General features: G+C 32.5%; 2 protein-coding genes across 2 annotated transcripts; both read right to left on the reverse strand.

Moving 5' to 3' along the window:
- Positions 1-739: 739 nt before the first annotated feature.
- On the reverse strand, positions 740-16,866 carry LOTGIDRAFT_237550 (hypothetical protein; the record flags this gene model as incomplete). The annotated part of the gene is made up of 27 exons (XM_009046972.1): positions 740-977; positions 1,575-1,778; positions 2,279-2,347; positions 2,870-3,002; positions 3,859-4,040; positions 4,604-4,764; positions 5,007-5,171; positions 5,360-5,528; positions 5,765-5,911; positions 6,453-6,686; positions 7,128-7,464; positions 7,611-7,761; positions 7,926-8,138; positions 8,461-8,743; positions 9,132-9,255; positions 9,410-9,525; positions 9,887-10,048; positions 10,539-10,685; positions 11,118-11,296; positions 11,823-12,000; positions 12,610-12,733; positions 13,539-13,752; positions 14,710-14,851; positions 15,273-15,375; positions 15,697-15,827; positions 16,334-16,480; positions 16,768-16,866. 27 exons carry the CDS (start codon positions 16,864-16,866, stop codon positions 939-941), a joined length of 4,353 nt encoding a protein of 1,450 aa, XP_009045220.1. The 3' UTR covers positions 740-938.
- A 326-nt stretch (positions 16,867-17,192) lies between these two features.
- LOTGIDRAFT_136810 (hypothetical protein) lies at positions 17,193-20,797 on the reverse strand (the record flags this gene model as incomplete). Its single annotated transcript, XM_009046973.1, has 5 exons — positions 17,193-17,282; positions 18,152-18,277; positions 19,606-19,757; positions 19,910-20,069; positions 20,723-20,797. 5 exons carry the CDS (start codon positions 20,795-20,797, stop codon positions 17,193-17,195), a joined length of 603 nt encoding a protein of 200 aa, XP_009045221.1.
- Positions 20,798-22,341: the final 1,544 nt, after the last annotated feature.

A 22,341-nucleotide genomic window follows, 5' to 3' on the forward strand; every position in this document is an offset into this window, starting at 1 on the left:
ATTTCTCTGTCCAACTGTTTGCTTTACACAGTGATGAAGATAATTTCATCTACCTGCACTCCATTTTAAAACTATAAAATACTGACAAGTTAGTAAAGCAGAAGTGAAGAGTATTTTCTACGCCTTCATTGTCATCACCTATTATCTTTTACTAAATTGTAGAACAACCAATTTCAGATTGCGATTTCTAAATGTGGAATAGATAACTAAAACTTTACCAGCAAACAACCAGTCTAAGTAATTGTTACACCTTATTAAAGGGATTGTAAAGAGTTTTTCTAAATTTGTAATGTGTATTGGGGACACTGATAGCATCAGTTTGCACCATTCTAATTTTGAATCGGATGTCAGTGGTTGATGCAATCCCACTAAAACTAAGTGCTTAATGACATCACTATCGAGGGGTCTTATATGATAAAGCAAACACTTATTTTTGTGGAATTGCAGGAACGGTTCCTGAGGAACCACAGATTTTTTTAGAAAACCTCTTTACAATCCCTTTAACATTGAAGACAAAATGGTAATGAATTTACTACAAGTTTGTGAACCATGATTTTCCTTGTATATAATTGACTATAAATAATTCATACCAATAATATACATAATACAAATATAATTAACATAACAATTACATATTGAACAATCTATAATGTCACAATTATATCTTAATATTGTTAATTAGTCTTTCTCTGGATAACAGTGTTTTTATGAAACAGAATAGTGTTTTTTACTTTCTCGTAGAAACGTAAATGCATTTAGTACATCAAGGGATTAGTATTGATATGACACATTAAAGTTGAACTGAACTAACACACCCTAAAAAAATATTGACATTATAATCTCCAAAAATCTGAATTCACGACAAATCTCAAATAAAAAGATAACTGGTTTAAAACTGTCTCCCCACTTAAACACTATCAATAACTAATAAAACACATCTATAAAGGCCCAAAACCTGCAGTCATTAAAGCACTTTCCTGAAATAAAAATAAAGTACATTCTATATAATACCAATAATAGATATCACTTATAATACTGCAATATTTGTTGAAGTGATTGTTGCCGGGTGTGATAGCTCATGATGGCTTTTTTGCTTGGGGGTTTTCCCTTCAGTGTGTCTTAGGTTGCACTCGTTTTGAGAGTCTGTTCCAATTCTGGCCTCATTGGAATGTCACATTCAAAATTTTCCCATTGATAAGGTGCATCAAAATTCATGGAATTTTATTGTCTGATGACTTTTACTAGAGTTTTGGATTGATTAGCAATGCTTTGCTCGCTTGACATTAAGACAACTTTTGATGTATTGAGTAAAAATTCTTCAGAGCACAATTTCAAGAGAAATCTCGTTAGATCATGGATGGCAAGTGGAGTCACCTTAGGTTACAAAAAAGAATAGAAGAGCAGACACCAAATCTTTGTGTTTCAAACACCATGAAGCTACTGTTATGTGTTAGTCATGTGAAAGGCCTCTAAGATTGTGGACTGCCCAAGGCTTTAGGGCATCATTTGTATATGCAGTCTTTTTGAAATTAATATATCTGAAGGCCCAATCTGAAGTCACAATAGCTACTTACCACCAAATCATAAAATGTTTTTGACATGATAGAATCAAAGAAACCTTGTTCTTTTTGATAAATACTTCCTTTTGTACCCTGTTTTTTTAATTTTTGAGGCAGAGAGTCCAGGACGAAATCACAGTATCTTTTACCAGTTTGTTTTTTTCTAACAGCCGTATAATCATTGATATTCCCTACTGCCTCTAACAAATGTTCATAATCCTACAATTATAGATTGATATAATATCAGGAATTACTTATTCATATAATATGATTTATAATAATATTGTTAATATAATATAATAATACTTATAATATAATATATTAATACTGTTAATATAATATAATAATACTGTTAATATAATAAGTTATATAACAATACAGTTAATATAATACAATGATACTGTTAATATAATAAGTTATTTTATAATACTGTTTATATAATATAATAATACTATTTATATAACAAGTAACAAGTATATAATAATACTGTTAATATAATATAATAATACTGTTTATATAATAAGTTATATAATAATACTGTTAATATAATAAGTTATATAATATTACTGTTAATATAATATAATATAATAATACTGTTAATATAATATAATAATACTGTTAATATAATATAATAATACTGTTTATATAATATAATAATACTGTTTATATTAGTAAATTTTTAGACCCACACAACCAAAGTAGAATTATCTATAACTTACATTGAATTCTGGTATTTCATTAAATTCATAATGGGCATCCCACATAGTCACAGCTAAACTTGCTGAATCCTACAAAAAAGAGGCAGGTAATGTTTTTCAAGTGGAACAAAATTTTAAAATTATACAATGCAGCTTTTCAATTTTACCAAAAACAAAAAAACCAAAATTTGACAAACTCTATGGTAGTGAAATTGTGATGTATTACAACATTTAAAAAAAAACATATGTCTACTGAAGCAATTGTTGCTTGCAAAAACTTTGCCAATTTGTGACAAATTGTAACAGTATTAAACCTTTGTTTTCTAAAAAGTAAAAAATTCAATAGCCCCTTTAGTTTTCAAACAATTTTCATAAAACTTGTAGTGGAGGTATGTGATAACAAAATGCAGATCAAACTGGAGAACTATGACAGTTTGCAACAATGTTGAAAGCACAGCTCTTCTAGTTTTAAACCAATTTTCATAAAACTTAATGAAAAATTTTGGTTTGAAACCAGAATTCCATGAATGGGTTAAATGTGATCCACTTTCGTTTTTACAGTCAGAATGACCATATTATATTCAACTGTGTTACATTGAATTATTTACTTACATATTTTTCTTTTGGTATAGTTTGAGATCTTAAGACAAGATTAGCACTATTTTTAGTTATCTCTGTTAAAATTTCTTCTGTAGGATTGCCTTTAAATATTGGTACATAGTGTGTCCCAGTCAATACTGAATTTCTACAAAAAACAAGTCATTAAATAGGGTACGATGATAATATCTGAGATTATAGAGAATAAGAAGGCTCAGTAATATAATAGAGTCTTATTGATAGATCAGAATGATTCCCCATCAGTTTCTGCAATTCTCCTAATCATTCTCATAATGATTCAACTTCTACTTTTAATGCCCTGAGGCTTAATATTATCTATACAATCCAACAGAATCTGAACAGGCTAAAATATTTCTCAGGATAGATCCTTAGGTAAGACTTCTATTTAATTATTACCAATTAATCTTCTCAGGCTATGCTTTGTGATACAAGGCTTACAATATGATTATATTCTACTAGCAATAAGAGGTGATATTCTAAAGACAACAGTTTATTTTTCAGGAAATAAATTTTGGTAAGTAAAGCTAAGATTCTATATACGCGTCATGCAGATCCGTCATCCGTCATGCGTTAAAAATCGAAATGGTTGGTTTAAGAGGGTATGATTCCATATATGCGGAAGCGGTATCCATCAAAGGATCTGCGTCATGCGTTAAAAAAAAATCGCCGGGTGCAGCGATTTTTAACGCATCCGGATCTCCCAAATGTGACATATTTTGTGGGGATTCCTTGTCTTTTTTATGCACCAAAGCATCCATCTGTCTAGAAGTCCGTGCGTCAAAAGAAAGATAACACATAAGTTTAACGCACATATGGAATCATATTTGACGCATGACGGATTCTCAAGGGCCACATGACGCAAAGTCCACATGACGCATCCGCATGACGCGTATATGGAATCTTAGCTTAATTCTATCAGATGTGAGAGGATTGGATCACTTTTCGCATAACACAAGGAAAAAAACAAGTTATATGAGACATACCCTTCAAATATTGGTACAACAGACCATCCTATAATATTCTCCATATCAAGATTGAGTTTCTCGCCTTTCATCCCAGTAACAACTCCTGGTTTAGAATGGCTTGATTCAGCCTTATATTTTAATTTCAAACCAAATATTTGAATGATCAAACAACTATATGGATCATAAAATGGATGCAAACCCTGAAATATATTAAAATACAAATTGATCCATTTTTTCTTCCAATAGTCTTTACGAGTGTGTATGTGTTTTATGTGTGATTTTTATACACTTTTACATTCTTATTCATACAAGTGCCCATTTGCAAACCATAGTCTTCTACAAATAATAATTTGAAAAATGTTGGAATCCAAGAATCTGTGTCCTTATGGATTTAGAAAAAGATTGGAATGCCAAAATCGTATGTCTTGACAATTATGCTTCTGAGGACAATTCTATCAAAAATGGTGCCCACAATAAAATAATTACATTGTCATATTTTATCATTCTTTATCTTCAAATGACCTTCAATTTGTCTACAACAGGGGTTTTCAATATTATCCTTTTAATTACTCCCAGTCCCTCTATAAATCTTTATCATTGCATGATTTTCTCTATTTTTCCCCTTCAGTCTTTTCAGGACAATTTAAATTTAAAACTGTCAAAACATTTTATGTGCCTAATTACCCTCCAAAAAAATAAAATTTCCAAATTGACCCCAATTACCCTGGCCTACAATTACTTCCTGAGACAGACGTACACTTACTTCTGGTTGACTAGTCCAAACAGGTGACATCAGATAACTTTCATTATCATGTTTTAATGTTATAAATTTACTTTCTTTACCAAAACCTTCAGTAGTAGGTTCCATACCTAAAACTTTACGACCAGGTGCTATTCTAGCAAAACAGTGTACATAATAATCTCCTGAAAATTAATCACAGATAATCACAATGAATTCTTTACAAAAATATATTAGCTGACATTGGAATCAAAAGTTTGTTGTTAGATCATTTTCACAGCATTTAGCACAATGAGCGCCAAGAAGTTGACAAAATACCTACTGACAGCAATGACTGTTTTTTTAAAAATACCTACTTCTTTTAAAACTGTTTTTGATTAAAATAATGACACATTGAGAAGCTTTCATGCAAATGATACTCAAATACCTTTTAAGCCAAATGCCTGGTTGATCTTTATGTTGAGGCCTTGTTTTACACGATATCTAACGCATCTGGTTAAACTTAATGATTGGGGTTTCTCGTTACTGGATAATTGCTTCTTAATATCCAATCTCTCTATTAACCAGTCTCTCAGCGACCTATCTGACTGACCTACAAAAAAAATATTAGATTAAAACTGACTGCAAACAATGTGTTGATTTTGCAACATACATGTAATATATTGTAGGCCAATATGCTTATAGAATATTGAGTGTGATATAGCTATAGCCAGATTACATTAAATACCACCCTATGAAAAATTATGGAAGTGATTAATCCAAATTAGGATATTTTCTTACCAGTTTTAACTTTCTCAGTTTGTTGTAAGCGTTTGATCATTTCTCTCTCTGTTTGAGGGTAAGCTCTATGGATACCATAACTTGTGTAGATTTTTTTCTCTGAATCATTTGGTCGACATTGCTCAGACAAATAATATCCTAGAGAATATTTTGGTGCTGGTATTGGATTCTGAAAGAAACATCAGAGATAATAATGTGCATTTAACACAGAAACCAGCAAATCTACAGCATCAAAATTTTGCACAAATACATATAGGCTTCAACATAATTAACTTGTATGTGCTTGCAATTAATCTTTAAACCTGAGACTACTCCATAGCTGGGTTTGTCAACTTTCAGAGAATCAACATAGCAAATAGCATAATTTGGTACTAATTTAACACCAGCATTTTGACTAATCCTTACCTTAGTATGTGGTAATAATCTTATCAAAATTGAAGTAGATGGTATAGCAATATGTTGGTCTAAATCACTTGCTTTTAACTTGTCATTCTGAACAGGAAGACCTTCTCTTAATCTTAATTGATGTCCACCTACCAATAGTTTACCATTCTACAAAATATTGTATCAAATTCAAATAAATCATTGTAAAATATTTTCCACTAATGTTTTTGTGAGCTTTAAAGAATGTGCCAGATACTCTTTTTGGTTTTCTCTTATTGAAGAGTTTTATGGCAGAAGTCATACATTTTTCAAGAGAATCTAAAGAAAATCTATCTTGCAAGTAATGGGTGAGTTTTATTTTGCAAATTTAAATAGTATACCAATATTTTGAATATTTCAACTTTCTTAAAACCATTTCTTTTCAGAAAAAAAACCCCAAAAACAAAATATCTAAAACATGTGCTTATGTCTCCAACTAGCAATGCAAGTTGCATGTGTTGGCCCTGCAAATCAGATTGTGAAAATGGCTGCATGACAACTAAACTCTAAAATGTCATATTTTCTCATGCTACAATGTCATTTTATGTATTAACGTAAATTTTGGTCTAATATGATGTTTTGCTTCAACTCAACAACAAATGAAATGTTGGACCACATGTTTGTTGGAAATTTACTAAGACTTAAAAGGAAAACATATCCAGATTCATACCTGATCAAAAAGAGGGACCAAACAATTTCCAACTACACAGAGAGTTTCTTGAACAATATCTACTGTATAACATCTCAATAAGACCAGCATATCTTGTCTAGCTTGCTTATTACTTGAATTAATACATAATCTATAGTCAAATACTGGACATCTTGCTGACATGTCTAAATTGGGTATAGCTGCAATATCATTTAACTTGTCTATATCACCTGTTTGTAGAACACGTCCTGTCACCTAGAAAAATATAAAATTGACACTTATTTGTAGCAAAAAGTATTTTAGAGAATAAAATATCAAAATTACTGTCTCATCTCACATGCACATAAACTGAGTGATATGAACAACTTTCCTACTGAGCTTTATAGCAACTCTTTTGTACATATAGGTATTAGCATGTTGTCTTGCGATAAGGTATTGTGAGGTTTGAACTCTCCTAAAAACTTCTGATTCCACCGATATTGTTTCTTTCCCTATCACCAAGACATTTGGGCTGTGGCATCAATTTAGTTATATTAGTGACACGAGAATACATCAAAGAATTTACAAGAACAATCGTAAACCTCTCTTAAGATTGGCGTATGTATGATCACAAGGTAGGAGGGTGAGTGGAGTCCATAGAATTGTCAAGAGGGTCTCACTTAAGAACTTAATGATAGAAACACCACTGTCTCGCACCTTAACAATAGAAGCATTATCAGGTATGTATCGAACTTGATCAATATATAAATCAAAAGCATCTTTAACAGATATAGGGCTAGGATTGTCTGCTGCAGCAAGGGGCTGATGTTCTACCCATGGTTTAAACTCCTCTCTTAAACTAGTTCTAGATAATGTTGGTTGTGGTGTGGGGGTTGGCTGTGCTGTTGGTTTGATGATTGGTTCTGGTTTTTGAGTTGGATGTTGTTTAGGTTGATGAACAGCTGCTGGTGGTAGAACTGGATCTGGTCTTCTTGGAGGTAGATTTACAACAGGATCAGATTCTGGTGTTAATAGCTTTCTAGGTTCTGGTTTCCTAATCAATAAAATAAGGTTTAAAAATTCAACTGTTTTGAAAAGTCCCTTCCAAGCAGTAGTGTACTAAATGTTTGACAACATAAAGTACATCTAATAACACATTTATGGCAATGACATCTTCAGTTTCATAAAATTTTAACTTACCTTGGAGATTGTTTTCTGGTATCATGTGGTGGAACTGGTGTCGTTATATTATCTGTACTTGTAAAAGGATCAGGGCTAGCAGACTGTGGTTCATTGCGAGGATCATACACAACAGCAGATAGTTCAGAATTATATCCAATTAGGACATCAGCTAAAATATACATGTGCATGAATGAAAACAAAAAACAATCAAAATTGCATAATTTCGTCAACTAGACTATTATATTGTCACACCATACCTTCGTACAATTCCTTTGATAAAAGAATTGGTTGGGCCAGATTCCTTTGGCTATACATATCACTGAACAGACTTACCTTCATCTTTATCAGTAGAGAATGATGGTAGAGATGGTGTAATAGGGTGTGAAGATGACACCAGACTATCTGGTATTTGTCCAGGATGTAGTGTAAAACTTGTATCACCTAATACTAGTGACCAGGAGGAATCAGTTGATACTCTACCGCCACCTCTACTACCACGTTTAAATAATGGTACTCTAGCCCAACCTACTGATATTGGAGCTTTTCCTGCAATCATAAATAACAACGCATATGAAATCAATTTGAGCTTATCATTAAATATTTCTGCCCCCTATGGGTTAAGAAAGATGGGAGTGGGCAAGGTTCAAATTTGCATTCTCTCTTTAATTCTCCCATCAACAGGCTGGGGGATCCAGTTAGCAAGCCCTTTTAATTATAGGGCAAAAACTGTGCACTATACACACAAATATACTGTAATCAGAAAGACAGTAAATCTTATTTTGCTGTAAGAGTTGATTCAATACAACCAACATAGCTGTGTGTGAATTGTAACTTAAAAATCAAGTCATCCATAACAAATTGTTCATACCTTGTTGACTCTGTTGTACTGAATCATACTCTAATCTTAATATAGCATATGGTGAAGCTCCTAATTCTCTTTCAACATCATACTCCAAGAGATCCAAAGCCTCATACACAAACTTTTCTTGAGGATAGGACAACTGGTAGATGGAATTACCAAAATTATCCCTGGAGGTTCGATTGACTTTAGCTGGAGTCAGATTCATCCTTGATCTCAATCTTATACTACCAAAATAAATAGCTGAATGAAGCTTTAAATTCTCAGCCTTCACATTTAATAACCAGGGTTCCTGCAAACAAAAGGTTGAACTTCAACTTGGAAGATTCTTTTTCTCCTACACAGTATACCATTTGGTAGGGAAAGGTTTTAAAATGTGACACTACATTCACATAACCACACCTTGAACAATGCATCCATTAGCCACCCTGGAGCATTCAAGATGGAAAAGACATAGCCAGGTGCTTTCTGTTTAAGTGGATTACAGTTCTAAATAACTTTGTAATTGACAATATCTTCAAAATACAATATGAATGCCTTGAGCCTTTTGAGTGTGAAGTGAAGTGGAATTCTTGGCAACAAGGGTGGTTTTCAAAAGCAGCCCACACAACTCCAAATGCTTTCAAACAATCCTCTTCAAAACTGTTCATAGATTTATGATATACAACTCTTCTACTCACCCTTTGTACAATTTCTAATGGTATAATTAACTTTATACGAACACCTTTAATACCACAAGGTTGCAATATACCAGGAAAAGGACTTGCAGGATGTACTGAAGGACTTCTTGTTCCTGATGGTGAACTTGAAAAATAAAGAGCCAGAATGTTACATGTACAGATTGATTTGAAGGTTTTGTCATACAATTCATGCAATTACTCCTTCAAATTACACCTTAACATCTTCAAATGTTTATCATATAACATAGAATGTCTTTGATGCCAATAGTAATGCTTACCTTGGTCTTTGTCTGTTAAGATATTGTACCTCTGTTAAAGGTTTACCTATTTCTAAATGTATCCATGAGGCCTGAACATCAGCTGTATACAGTTTACATGGTTCAATAAGGAATACCTAGAAATATATTCATATTTATTTGCAAATATTAAAACCGGACCTTAAACATGTTATTAATCTGAGTTTATTGATGATTGGGCAATTACTCTGAACTGTTCATTGAAACAATGTCAATTTTGAACTTGTTCATCCTACATGTCCATACCATACATCAGATGAAAACTATAGCGTCTAATTAAGAAATGTTGATACATCAACAAAAATACTCATGAAGTCTGTGATATCAATTATCTGGAAACAGACATTAACTTGTCATCTACTGTACCACATAAAAAGGATGATAAAAGGTGCTGTTATGTATGTAACTACTGGTAAATGATTTCCTTTCAAGGTTTTCTGTAAAACTAAATCACCTTACCTCTTTCATACCCATATAATCTTCAACTGTCATAAACTTGTGACGTAACAATTGTAATAAAGATAGACATGTATTCTGTAATACTGTATGTGTCCAACCCTGCATAAAACACTGATCCCAAACATACATTACACCTGGTGTGTCTAAAACACTAACAAATCCCTGTTAAAAAAAATATATAAAAATTAAAATTACAACCAATCTAACACAGATCACCATCAAAAATTGCAGATTTTCCTTTAGTTTTGACCACTAACCAATGAAGGTAGTAAAATTATTTTCCTTTGGGCCTTCTAGAGTGTTTACGAGCATTTCAAGAACAAGGGCAATAACTCTACTAAATATCTTTCTGATTTTCAGCAGGGTTCCGTTGGGTGATTTCAAACAATCATATCAAGTTTCATCTAAATCAGTCAAGAATTGTGCCTTGTAGAGTGTTTACTAGCAATCGTGGACGGATGAACATGGGTGACAACAATATACGCCCCCCATTTCATGTGGGCATATAAAAATAATGTTACCCATCTTTAATTGAAAAGAATTTTTACTTTATTTGGTACTAAAATCAGATGTTGAAAAAAACTAGAATCTAATGCTGACCCATTTAAATAAAGTTTATTAATATTATCATTAATATAAAATAATTATTTACCTCTCCTATCCACCGTCTAATAAAAATAATAGGATCAGCTAATAACTCAGTTGACATACTCTCATCTCTTGATGCACCTGGATCAGTAGCCTTCAATATAGCTTCTGCCTTAGCCTTCTCTTCATGTATCATTTGAACCAGAAATTCCTTAAAGAACAAAATCAATATAATTGATCCCTTGATTAAGATTAGGCTGGGTAAAATCAAAGCAAGAATATAACTTTTATGAAGCAAATATTACCCATGAAATTAAGAATTTTGGCATGTTTTTAATTTAATAGTTACAGGTTTTCTCAATACTGAATTATTTCGATTATTAATTGATTATTGATTGGTAGTCTGCCATCGATGATTGATCTCAATTTGGTAATCGATACCCAACCTCAATGACATAACCACACAGTGTCATTTAAAGATTTTAACGCTCTAAGTGGCAGTTTATTCAAAACCCAGAGAATGTAACTCACTGAATATCTTTAATCTAGGAAGGTCCCCATTGGTCAAATACTACATGTAGGCTTACAGTTTTAATTTTGCACTGTAATCTCTGGTAGTTTATTAACTTTAGCTTGTACATACCTTAGGGTTAAATTGAACATTAATTCTAGAAATGGTACGCAGGTGGTTATATAATTCAGGATCTGATTTCTGTAGTACAGACATAACTTGTTCAGCTATAGCAAACACTTCAGGCCATTTTGGAAAACAATTAGTATTCAATAAATCTAAATACATTGATAAATCCATAGCATGTCCAGCTGTAATAGATAAAGAGAATATTTTGTTACATTCATCAATACAAATACACCTTCAAGCTCATCCTAGAACTCATCAAACCACATTAGCATAAATAATTTCATCCAAATCTGAAGAAAACTCTATCTTTTTTATACTAACAAACCACATTTTCACCAACTCAAAAACCATTCATTGAAACAACTTCAACTTTTAACTCATCTCAATCTGTATAAGCATACCAAGTTTCAAGCATATAGGATAATACTAGAATCACTTTATTCAAAAATACCAGTGACATGGTCCTGTCTAACATTCAGCCCATAGATCAGGCCTAAAATCAGACATAACAAGTGTTTATCACAACATCGCCTAATTCGAACTAGTTCAAGATCTTGTAAATCTAAATTCACTGGGTAGAAAATTTCATAAGAATTATATGAAAACTAAGAAAAGATATTGATGAATGGGCCAAAGGCGAAGATACATCCAAACTTTCTTGGGCCATAAATAAGGAAGTTTCTTTCCAGAGGCAACTACAATACTTACTTCTATCAATGACTGTATCAGATTTACCACGGAATGCTATTTGTAAGGGAAATAGCCAATGTATTAAATATGGTTCATAACTTCTATCATATACATACAATATATTCAATACTCTAGCTGTTTCTTTTAAATGATTCATGCCTTTATAAGCTACCATACTAGTTGTCTTAGAATACGTCTGAAATTGAAACGAAAGATTGTTATGATTGGAAGAGGACTAACCCATTTACATTGAAAGAACTTGGGACGAAAATCGAAGACATTCTGAATCTGAACCGGACATGACATTAAAACAAACTAAATAATCTCTTTGGACTTACAGTGGACCTACACTGAGTGGCCATCCATATACAACAATGTCAAAGGAAACCAAGAGTTGGATCAAGGGGAAACAGGTCATTGAATAATGAATAAATCAACAACCCTGACTTTAATACATTCATGCAAATTAGGATATGTAACCTCAGTCGTCAAAGTGTGGAGAGATATTGGCAAAATAAACATATTGAAATGAAGTCAAATTAATTTATATCTTGTACATATTCTTAGCATCTTGATAATACACGCCACAAAATCAATTTTTTGTGAAAGGTGATAATTGGACTCTTTTAAGTGTATTAGTATGCACAAGGATACCTTAATCTTAAGATTACTCTAATAGTTTTAAATTAAGAATTTGTTTTTCACTGTTTGATGCAGAATTGTACAATTCCCTAGAGATTTATAATTTTTATTCCTCAAATCACTTTTCTATTGTGGCTATTGTGAAATTGTTTTTACAACCTACCTCAATAACAGCATTCTGTATTAACCCATTAATAGGTGACTGTGTTGCTCTCTGTACATGTAAATCTGTTAACCCTCTTGATACTGCTCTACCAAATCTTTCTCTTACATATTTCTCAGCATTACTAAAACAGAAACATGTTTTGATAACACCTTTCTCAGTCTACAATATTTTACTCTATTTAACTCATTGGAGATTTTTTCTATATGCTGCACACAGGTTGTACAATTCCATATGTTTTGCATGAATCATAATGAACAGTGTCTTTTATTTATACCATTTGATCACTTGAGAACTCTTGACTCTGAGATCTGAATCAATATTGTATGCCATTGCTTCTATTCTTTGTTAGAGCATATGGTACACTTATAGCTTCCATTTGCAGCAATACAATTTCAGGTCAGACTTCGGTGGTTCCGGAATGCTATCACAAATAGGATAGTGAAGTCATATTTAGTCATGTTATTTCTTTAAAGATGGGTTCCCTTATTTTCATTTATTAAAATGAAAATGCTAATACTTATATGAATAGAAACTAGAGGTGTTCTAATGACTTGGAAAAATACCAGTTTGTCTCACATGTTTATTAATTCATAAATAGCTAAATTAGAAGAGAAATACCAGCTGAATTCCAATGAGTCAAAAAGTATGTTTTTGTTTATCCAGACTGCACATATATGGACATTCATGATTGGTTAAAACTCTTAATAATATGCAATAACATAATCACATGATTAAGAATACATGATAATTCATTAGAAACACCAATTAATCAAACAGTTTCCTTAATTTGACACTAAAAAATAAGGAAACCCATCTTTAAAGGACCCACTGAAGCTATAATTTTTAGTAACAAAGTATGACATTGAAAACAACTGACGATAAATGCACAAAACTGAGTTGGTGTTAAAATAGAATTAAAAACTTACACGTCCTTCAATTTTTTGCGTTCCATTTTCAAGAGAATATCAGCCCACATATAAGATCTTAGTTGTCCTGGTAACTGTCTTCCATGTAATCTACCTGCTACATGTTCAAATTTCCTTGGATCATGTTGTAATATAGCTAAAACTGAATCACCAACTTCATCACTCTGTTTACCCCATAATGGTGGAGGATCACCTTCAACTCTCTGTACCATGGCTAGAAGAAGATTCATGGATTTAAAAAGCTCAATGATTTGATGTTGTGGTGTCATGGGTACAAGACAAAAGTTATAAAACTTATCCTTGTTTTAAAAGTTACATTGATGACTTGTCTTTTCTTTGGACCCAGCCATGTGGTTAAGGTCATGGGTAAATATCTTTATAACTTTTGCTTTCATTTCGCTCAAGGTTGAATGTTCTTGACATTACATTGATTTAGTTGAGAGGCCATTTCCGTTGTGGCATGTGTACTAGTGCTCGCACGATATATCGTTGAATCCATGTATCGCGATACAACTAGCCACAATACACGTATTGTATCGCAACATTGTGTATCGATACTTGGGGATACCTTTTATTCCATTGAAAAGTGCGGATTTTTATAAGTTGGTTTATGATATAACAATTTTTTTCACTGAAATTGTTAGAAACTGTTTATAAGACAGTGGATGCTAAACACTTCTATCAACTATATTACCAAATATCACAGTTATAAGTTATGAGTTAATATATATAGAAACTTTGAAGATAAAGTGTTAATTTTTATCCCATTACCCCATATCGCGGTATGTATCTTATCTTGATCTATGTATCGTGATTCATATCGTATCGTGACATGATTGACTATACCAAGCACTGATGTGTTCACCACATTTCTTCATAAAGACCTTGTCAACAAGATGTAGTAATATTCAGGCAGGGGAGAAACCAGTGAAGATAGAAATAGAAAGTGAAACTTGGAAGTATATTTAGACAGATATTTTGAAGTTTTACAGTTCTTCTGAAGGCTATTTACATTTATAATATTAAAGACCCAAATCAACACATGAAAATGTCATTTTTTTTCCCTTAACAAGATTCTGGAGATGTTCATTCATCAAACATTTTAAATATTGTGAAACCAAAATGCTTTGTTAACACAGGTATTTTCTGTATTCATGATATTGATATTTACCTTTAATTTGACTAGAAGAGGGTTTAGATGATGTATTGGTATCTAATGATGCACTAGACACTGGTTTATATCTACTAGGTTTAGGTATAAACTTATTTTCATTTCTTCTTTTGTCTCGATCAAGTTGATGTTTTTTCTTTGCCTGAAACCAATAAAAATAAGAAGTTTTAGTCTAGAAGTTTCAATACAAAACTACGAAACAATATAAATACACTGTACTCTGATGTCCTTATTATTATTATCGTAAATTGAAAGGAAGCTTTTACTTTTTCTGATACTTGATATTCAAACATCAGTCTGTTTTTGTGTGACGTCTGCAGTGATTATTTTTGGTTACATTTGTTAAAGGTTAGTTAAGTCTGACTTTTTTGGGCATGTTTTCTAATGCAATCAATCCAACCAAAATAACGTTAGTGCTATTGAAATGGTGCTTTACATCCCTTAATCTGAACAGAGATCTACGCCATATGTTCTGGGAGAAACTGCCCAGAAAAATCTTTAATAATGCAAGGACTGAACTCTGAACTTGCAGGTCGTAACAGTGATTCAAGAAGGTTACTTACAGCTAAGTCTTTTTCCTGTATGAATAATTCTCTATCTAAACCATCATTAAACACACTAAATGTATGTTGTAAAAAATCAGTAAAATCAGATGGGGGTTCATCTCTGAAAAAAGAATTAGAAATTCTTTTTCTAAGCCTAGACAATAAAATGAGGTTGGCAGTTAGTTTCTAGGGGCAGCACCTGCGGGGTTACAGGGGGAGTGGTCACATCGATAGCTAAATGTCAAAACAGCAGCTATTTCATAGCTGTCTGTACTACAAACTACTAGTTTAAACCAAGTACAAGGGCAATAACTTTTATAGAAAAATCAAAAATAAAATCTACAAGACCTTATCACCATTGGGGAGGGAAAAGACTGAATAATTGTTTATCTCCAATTGTGGGCATATAAATATGGTGTTACCGGTATTGCAAAAAACTCACTCAGAAGAGTTGCCATTCAACATATTTTGATAACCAAGTTCTCGTACTGTTTTATACATTTGACTATTCAACCAACCCTGAGCCTCCACATACAATAACTGACGACTTTCATAACTTAAATTAGGTGGTTCCTGAAACAAAAACAATTGTTTCAGAAGTCTTTCATGCAATCTTTTATGTTTATAAGCTCAACTGCAAATATCCCTGATATGCAGGACAAAAGGTCAAAAATCACATGATAACTAGTATCTTATCGTCTGAAATAATTGACAAAAAAAAAATAATTTATGTACAGAAGTGTATCATCTTTCGTGTATAACAAAAGTGAATACTTTATAAGCAAATTGGAAATTAATATAAATGAAAAAACGAAAAATATTTCAGTTGACATTGATCTAAATAGGTCAGTTATCTTATAATAGCAAAGCATAAACTGTTTCAGGTTCTGTTTTAATTTTTCTATATCGCTCTGCAATTGATATATTGCGTAGGGTAGCGACGCAGGCTGAAATAGGTCAGTTGTTGCAGTGCGTTACTTTGAGTAACAACATGTTCCAGGTTCTGTTTTAACTTTTCTATATCGCACTATTTTAACAGTGTAAATATTTTTTCACTATAGAAATAACAAAATACAAACCAGTAATGTTGGATTACGTTGAACATTAGGTAGAAATTCCTGTACAAATTGATTACCAAGTAAATCTAACAGCATTTCTTTTCTTTCTAAATGATCAAATTGTTTCTCTACTCTGTTAGCTAATTCTCTAGCTAGCTTAGCTTCTAGCTGAAAAAACAAGCAGATTTCATAAATCATTTTTAGAGAGCAATTAGAGATTAAATTCTATTAGATTCTAACAAATGAATATGAAAATGTAATATAATAAATGAAAGCTTTAAGAGTTCCATGCACATAAAAGCATCAGTGAACCTTTAAAAAGTAATTCGAGTACAAATTAAAAAAACACAATATGAATTTTAGCTAATATGTCCTTTACTGTATGTGAGAAATGGTAAAGGCGTCTGTTGTTTATACCATGGAACTGCTTAAATGCACAATAAAATTTCACTAACCTTATGCCATGGAGAACCTGGCAGCAATGTTTGTTGGTAACAAGAATTGATCCATGCTTTCTTGAAAGGTTTTTCAATACTTATTTTAATATCACCCATTTTGTTGTCTCTATATAGCTATTTCACTAATTATCCAAAGAGAAGAATATTCTGATTATCACGGCTTAGGGACAATAACAGATGAAAACACAGTAAAAATAATAACAAAACTTAGTAAAATGTCCACACAAAAACACTTAGAATTTACACACTGAAGTTCTGTATACACATTAATTGGTGTAATCAAAGTAATACTGTGTCCTGTACCATCACAACATTTAAAATATTAAAATTATATACAGCTTTCAAATGTTTGTCTATAGTCACATAGTCATCACAGATATAAATGTATATTTTGTTCACTAGGAATACTGTTTAGTATGGTGTCATACAGTAACTGATTGTAAGTCTGGTGGTGTTTCACCATAACAATGCTTGGCTCTTGGATCTCGATAAGAGTTCTCATGTTGTACACTCTGAAAATAGTTTAAAAAAAGATGAAAAATTGAATAAAACTCAGTGTCATAGGCAGTAATTGGTTGTCATGGAATGCAAAATAATTAGCAAATAGAAAATATTAGACTCAAAAGCCAGGTTGTCACCAGCTCTTTCTCAGTGTGGGTCATTTTAAATTGTACTGACAGTAACCTCGCACATCCTGGCCAGGGGTCGATATTCAATAGACATAAATACACAGAGATAAATCCCCTTGAGATAAGCAAACTTCTGTTCCTAATAATCTAATGTATACATCTTCGCTACAAGCTACTAGTACGTGATCTAAGTTTTTAAAATTTTATTTTTAAAAATATTGTGCTGGTCTGAAATGGTTAATAGAGGTGTTTGTGCTGTCAAGGCTCATGCCAGTTAAGCCAACACTGCTCAAAAGTATGATAAGATTTACCATACAGACAGTCTGTTAGAGAAACCTCCACCCTTCTTTTTTCCATAACAAGCACAGAAGGAAACTTTGCCATTATAAAATTTGTTAAAAGCAGGGTTCAATTTAACCAGTATTGCACAGCAATTTGAGCATAAAAATGACCCCTTTTCAATCCAATATCTTTAATGATAAGCCAAAATTAAAATTGATCATGAAGGTCTGGGAATTCAATCAAAGTTTTGGTGGTTTCTATAACCTTAAGAAGCAAGACTAATCTGAAGTCAACTGGAACATTGCTTATCAAATTTGTCAATCTAAATTGATCACTTAGTTTCCTTAGATGACATACAAGATCAGTTCTTGATAAAACTCAGGCTCATAAAGACCAAACACCACAATAACATAACATTATCAGATAATTGGTTTCTCTTAAATTTCCTAAAACGCAGTGCAAAAACTTACCTGTGAAGACGTTCGACACTTGGCAAGACAGAGCTCAAAATGGTCTTCAACTAATTCAAATAATTTGTTGTAGGGTTCGTTCTTAGAATCTCGACTATCTCTCAATATCTTACTTAACAATGGTTGCTGAAAGTATAAACATTTCACAATCTTCTCATTCTAGATAGCAGGGTCAGAGAATATCGACATATACAACTTAATATTCATTTATCTATTATCATAACAACTGAATGTTCATTTATCTATTATCATAACAACTGAATGTTCATTTATCTATTATCATAACAACTGAATGTTCATTTATCTATTAACATAATAACTGAATGTTCATTTGCCCATTATCAAAACAACTGAATGTTCATATGCCCATTATCATAACAACGGAATGTGCATTTGCCCATTATCAAAACAACTGAATGTTCATATGCCCATTATCAAAACAACTGAATGTTCATATGCCCATTATCATAACAACGGAATGTGCATTTGCCAATTATCATAACAACTGAATGTTCATTTGCCCATTATCAAAACAATTGAATGTTCATATGCCCATTATCATAACAACGGAATGTTCATATGCCCATTATCATAACAACTGAATGTTCATATGCCCATTATCATAACAACTGAATGTTCATTTGCCCATTATCAAAACAACTGAATGTTCATATGACCATTATCATAACAACGGAATGTGCATTTGCCCATTATCATAACAACTGAATGTTCATTTGCCCATTATCATAACAACTGAATGTTCATTTGCCCTGTTCCACCTACAAATTATACTTTTGAGTTTAAAATTGGCATTTAGTTTTGTCCATTTCTATCTATAAGTGATAATTAATAATTCTGTCCGAATTCTTCACAAACTATACCATCAAGTGTGTTTGATTGTAGATGGACAGATGAACATAGTCAATGCTAGTATTTGCTCCACATTTCATGAAATGCACCATGTAGGCTAATGAGGACAGGCAGTGCCATGCAGGGTGCAATGACAGAAATTTTGCCAAGACAGCTGCATTAGCCTGGCCATGTATTCTCGAAACGATCTTAGTGCTAAGATATCCTAGAATCAATGTTAGAAGATAAGAACCTTGGACATCTTAGCGCCAAGGCCTTTTCTGATTTTCAGCCTGTAGCACACAGGGCCTCGGTTTATTGTCCCATCCAAACAACTAGAAACATTTTCCATGTTAACCATGTCTTACCTGCATCACTGACAGGGAGTAAACCGGATTGAAAAATCTGAACGTATTATCTCAACCTCAGGTTAGCATGCTCCTAACTCATTGAGCCACCGCGGCTCCTCCACATTTCATGTCAGCATATAACATTTACTTTTTATTATACATTAGAACACAGGGTTGCTACTTTAATATCAATTTCGTTTAAACTACTTCAAATAAAATGTTCAATTCTGAAAGTGAGAATTAGGCCTAGATTACCTTATCAGGTTGTAAACAACAAGATACACAGTGTTCATATATTATACAACAACCATTATTATGACAACTTTCACAATTATACCTCACAGCAGACGATTCTTTATTATCACAACAACGGTTGGAGTCTAAATGCCGTCTGTGACAACAATATCCTGAAATATACAAAAATTCATCCAAATTTTACTCACTGTAATGGTCTATTAAATGAATTGTAAAGAGGTTTTCTAAATTTTGAAACCACTTAAACTAGGCGTTTGAATATAAATACTGTTTGAACAAAATTTACGGCTTTATAAAGGCTTACCTCTTTCATCAACAATATATTTTCTACCCTGGACGGAATTACGACATTTGATTTTGATTGTATCATTCACTTCAATTTCATCTGATATTTTTGGCTGCCATTGGAATGGTTGTCGAAGTGTTCTCCTTGATTCATATTCTTCTAATATCAAGTCATTTGTCTGAAAAAAATAAAGGTGATTTAATGTTTCAAAATGTTCATAATTTTCCAAATCTTCCAAACTTAAGTGGTTATCCAAAAAATACTAACTTTATGGTAACTTTTGCTTTTTGAAGGTATGCCTCGGTTTATTGTCCTATCTGTACCCCTTTTACATTTCAGCCCCTGTGACTTGTATCCCTAACAGGGGGAAACCGGTTTGAAAATCTGAAGGTATCTCAACAAATGCCAAGTCTAAATCCTTGCCCTGGTCAGTGAGCAAGTGTCAAAGTCACTGAGCCATCTACTAAAGGGAAACATGATAGAAAAATGAAACAAGATCTGTATATCGGCTAATTAGGCCTAATCAAATTCTATTTAGACAATTGCCATGCAATCAAAATTCTACTTTGAAATTGAATTCTTCTTCTTTCAAAAATAGACAAAAATTGAATCCTCAACTTCTGAAAATACTATGATCCTAGAATAATGAGCCAATGTCAATACTCTAAGTGTTGTGCCAGTGCCCTTGCCTTGCAAGAGTGGAGTGGTGGCACTGGCTGAGGAGGAGAGGTGGGTGGGGACTTATGAAAGGGACTAAACTAGCGATCGGGATAAAATATATGTAACAATTTGGTTTCAGTTTTTATGGCTTACCTTTGAAAAAGTAGCAACGAGGAAATAAATTATAGAACTGAACAAAATAAGGAATAAAACCCAACGTTTTCGTAAAACACGAAAACCAAACATTGGTATCGTAAACAGGACATACTGAGCTTAACGATTAGTTTCGTAAAATATCTTATAAAATTTCATGCAATTTTTCTTTTTTTTAACAATTTGAGGGTAATATATATTTAAAATATAGAACAATTAATTCTTATGTCCTTAACGAAAAAGGCAGTCAAATGCAGCATAGACGATAATCAGTTAGTTCGAAAATAAAAGAATTGGCTTCGTACATAGTCTGCATTCGATTACAGTCTCGTCGTGTCGAGTTTCGAGTGGAAATGACCCGAAACGCAGGTCCAAATCAAATCAAATCAAAATTGTATTAGCCGGTTATTCCATAATAGAAACAATGAATAAATCCTCTTTGCAGGAACTGGGAAATTACATTCATAAGTTAAGCGAATCGTGTCTTTCTTACGAATAAGTTGACAAGAGTAACCCGAGTTGAAGATACGGAACAGTGATCTGAGAACATGACTTTGTAAACACAAGATCTAAAATATAAGTTGAAAGTGAAATTGGAATCTTTCAGAACAGTTAGTCCTTATTTACAACACGGTAAGACAGATGACAGTAGGCCATTCGCTGTTATCGGCCATGAGTGACACAATGTTTGAGAAAATGTAACATTGTAACCCTATCTGTCTAAACTATGTGTCACGTAAACAAAACAATTACCGTACTAAAAAAATAATATGATACTTGATAGATTAAACTACTAGTAATAACAATAAACCTTGCTTGAAAATGAAAGTGTATGGTTAATCATCTTTTATTGGCTGTGAAGTCATTAATCAAGAAAAAGAGTCTACAATTCTACACTTACAATCAGAATGAGTCGATAAACTTAAAAAGTAGATAGCTGAGTTATAAAACCTAGTCACATAGTGGATTTCATCTGAATCAAACACTGTAACTTAACCTATCGTATAGCATATATAATTTGTTAATGTCATACCCAATTTAGGTTCCAATGACAATGTCTTGCGAATTTTTTCCCAACCTCTTCCAGCATACGTTTTGAAAGTCAGCAGGCAGAAAGCCATTGATTTAATCCGAACGGCTTAACGGACACGATTTTTATCACAAATGGAAATGGTTAATCTTCAACATAAAATTATTTGTCTCAGAATGTCTTTGTATCCATAGAAATATCATTTTCATTTTACATTGGAAGCACCAGAAACAATTCCCTCTTACTTAGTATGAACGTTTAAATGACATTTGGGCTGAAAATTACCGAATGAAGTTTAAAATGCTGTAGAACTGACAAACTATTAGTTTAATCCAGCGGTACAAAAACTATATAGTCATGAAAATATAATACATGTATTTGTTTTGGGTGTCGTATATTTGTGAAATAAGAAACATGCAATTCAGGCCACGCATTCTCAAAACGATCTTAGCGCTAGGATATCCTAGAATCAATGTTAGAAGATAAGAAACTAGGACATCCTAGCACTAAGATCATTTCGAGAATACGTGGCCAGAATTATAAGTGATTAAGAATGTAGAAATTCTTTTTGTATATATTAGTTGAGAAATAACCTCAAATTAACGTA

The sequence above is a fragment of the Lottia gigantea genome (genome assembly GCF_000327385.1).
Source record: "Lottia gigantea unplaced genomic scaffold LOTGIsca_109, whole genome shotgun sequence".
NCBI lineage: Eukaryota > Metazoa > Mollusca > Gastropoda > Lottiidae > Lottia > Lottia gigantea.